Source organism: Triturus cristatus, chromosome 11 (assembly GCF_964204655.1).
Source record: "Triturus cristatus chromosome 11, aTriCri1.1, whole genome shotgun sequence".
In the NCBI taxonomy this organism is placed as follows: domain Eukaryota; kingdom Metazoa; phylum Chordata; class Amphibia; order Caudata; family Salamandridae; genus Triturus; species Triturus cristatus.
This window is the reverse complement of record NC_140594.1, coordinates 812,848,470-812,849,874: the sequence shown is the minus strand read 5'-3', so window position 1 is coordinate 812,849,874 and position 1,405 is coordinate 812,848,470. Positions and strand designations below refer to the sequence as shown.

General features: G+C 41.7%; 1 protein-coding gene across 1 annotated transcript; it reads left to right on the top strand.

Annotated features, from left to right (window-relative positions):
- The first annotated feature begins 232 nt into the window (after window positions 1–232).
- LOC146785473 (olfactory receptor 8H1-like) lies at window positions 233–1,204 on the top strand. Its single transcript, XM_085633056.1, has one exon. It carries the CDS (start codon window positions 233–235, stop codon window positions 1,202–1,204), a length of 972 nt encoding a protein of 323 aa, XP_085489182.1.
- Window positions 1,205–1,405: the final 201 nt, after the last annotated feature.

Below are 1,405 nucleotides of genomic sequence, written 5' to 3'. Positions count from 1 at the left end.
AATCCCCATTGTTTTAGAAAACAATGGCCCAACATCCAGATCAAATGGTGTGTCTTGAAAGTTTGTGTCGTCAAGTAATCGAATGGTGTATGACATATTGCTTACCCTAATTAGTTGAGTGACAGTAAGCCATTGGTTGAGTGCCATCCATGACCTGAAAGTCTCTTTTTCAATGCTTTTGGATTTCAAATTTTCAATCTAACATTTTTGCAGATATATGTTGCAGCTCAAGATGAACTCAAGAAACAGGAGCACAGTTTCCATGTTCAAGCTTTTAGGATTTTCCGAGTCTTCAGATATACGAGCTGCTCTGTTTGTTGCCTTCCTGCTTGTTTACATCATCATTCTGCTGGGGAACTTGATCATTATTGTCCTCATCACAATCACTCCAAGGCTACATGTCCCCATGTACCTCTTCCTTTGGAACTTAGCCTGCCTTGACATTGCTTCTTCTTCAGTCACCGTGCCAAGAATGCTGGTGGATCTACTGATGAACCAGAAATACATTGCTTTTAGGGAATGCATGGCGCAAGTGTTTGCCTTCGTTTTCTTCTGTAGCACTGAAGTTATCCTCCTCAGCACCATGTGTTACGATCGCTATATTGCCATCTCCCAACCTTTGCAGTATATAATCATCATGAACAAAAGATTTTGCCTCCTGGTAGTTGGTGGCTCTTGGATGACTGGCTTCCTCTACTCCGTTATTCTCACCACACACGTCTCCCAATTGCCCTTCTGCAGCGACAATGTAATAGACCATTTCCACTGTGATATCCCCAACTTGATGAAGCTGGCATGTGCCAATAACCTGCCCAATGAGATCGTGATCCTTGTCATGGCTGGTAGCCTGGCTATGACCGCCTCCCTGGTAATCTTAATTTCCTATGTACATATTGTCAGGGTCATTCTGAAAATTCCTTTGTTGGAGGGAAAGCGAAAGGTTTTCTCCACATGCTTTCCAAACCTTGTAGTCATCTGTCTGTATTTTGGGACTGCAGCGGGCACTCACCTAAAACCTTCCAGCAGGTCTTTGGGGCAAGACAAAGTGGCATCACTCTTTTATACAGTTTTCACTCCAATGTTAAACCCAATCATCTATTGTCTCAGGAATGAAGAAGTAAAAACTGCTGCAAGGAAAGTAGTACGCAAGGTACAACATCATACGCAGTTTTCTGCATCAATTGTAAAAAGAAATATGAAATAGAACCCCTTGATTGACAAGGGTACGCATTACAGGCCCTAATAAAATGAAGATTTCTCCAAATCAGCATTCTGTTTTCTACCATGCCTCACATAAATTAATTTGAAGAAATAAAACCACTGTGATCAGCTTGTGGCTTTTTTAATGCAGATAAGGTGGAATGCCGTGGGCTCATTATTCTATAAGAGACTTGTTTCTCCTGTT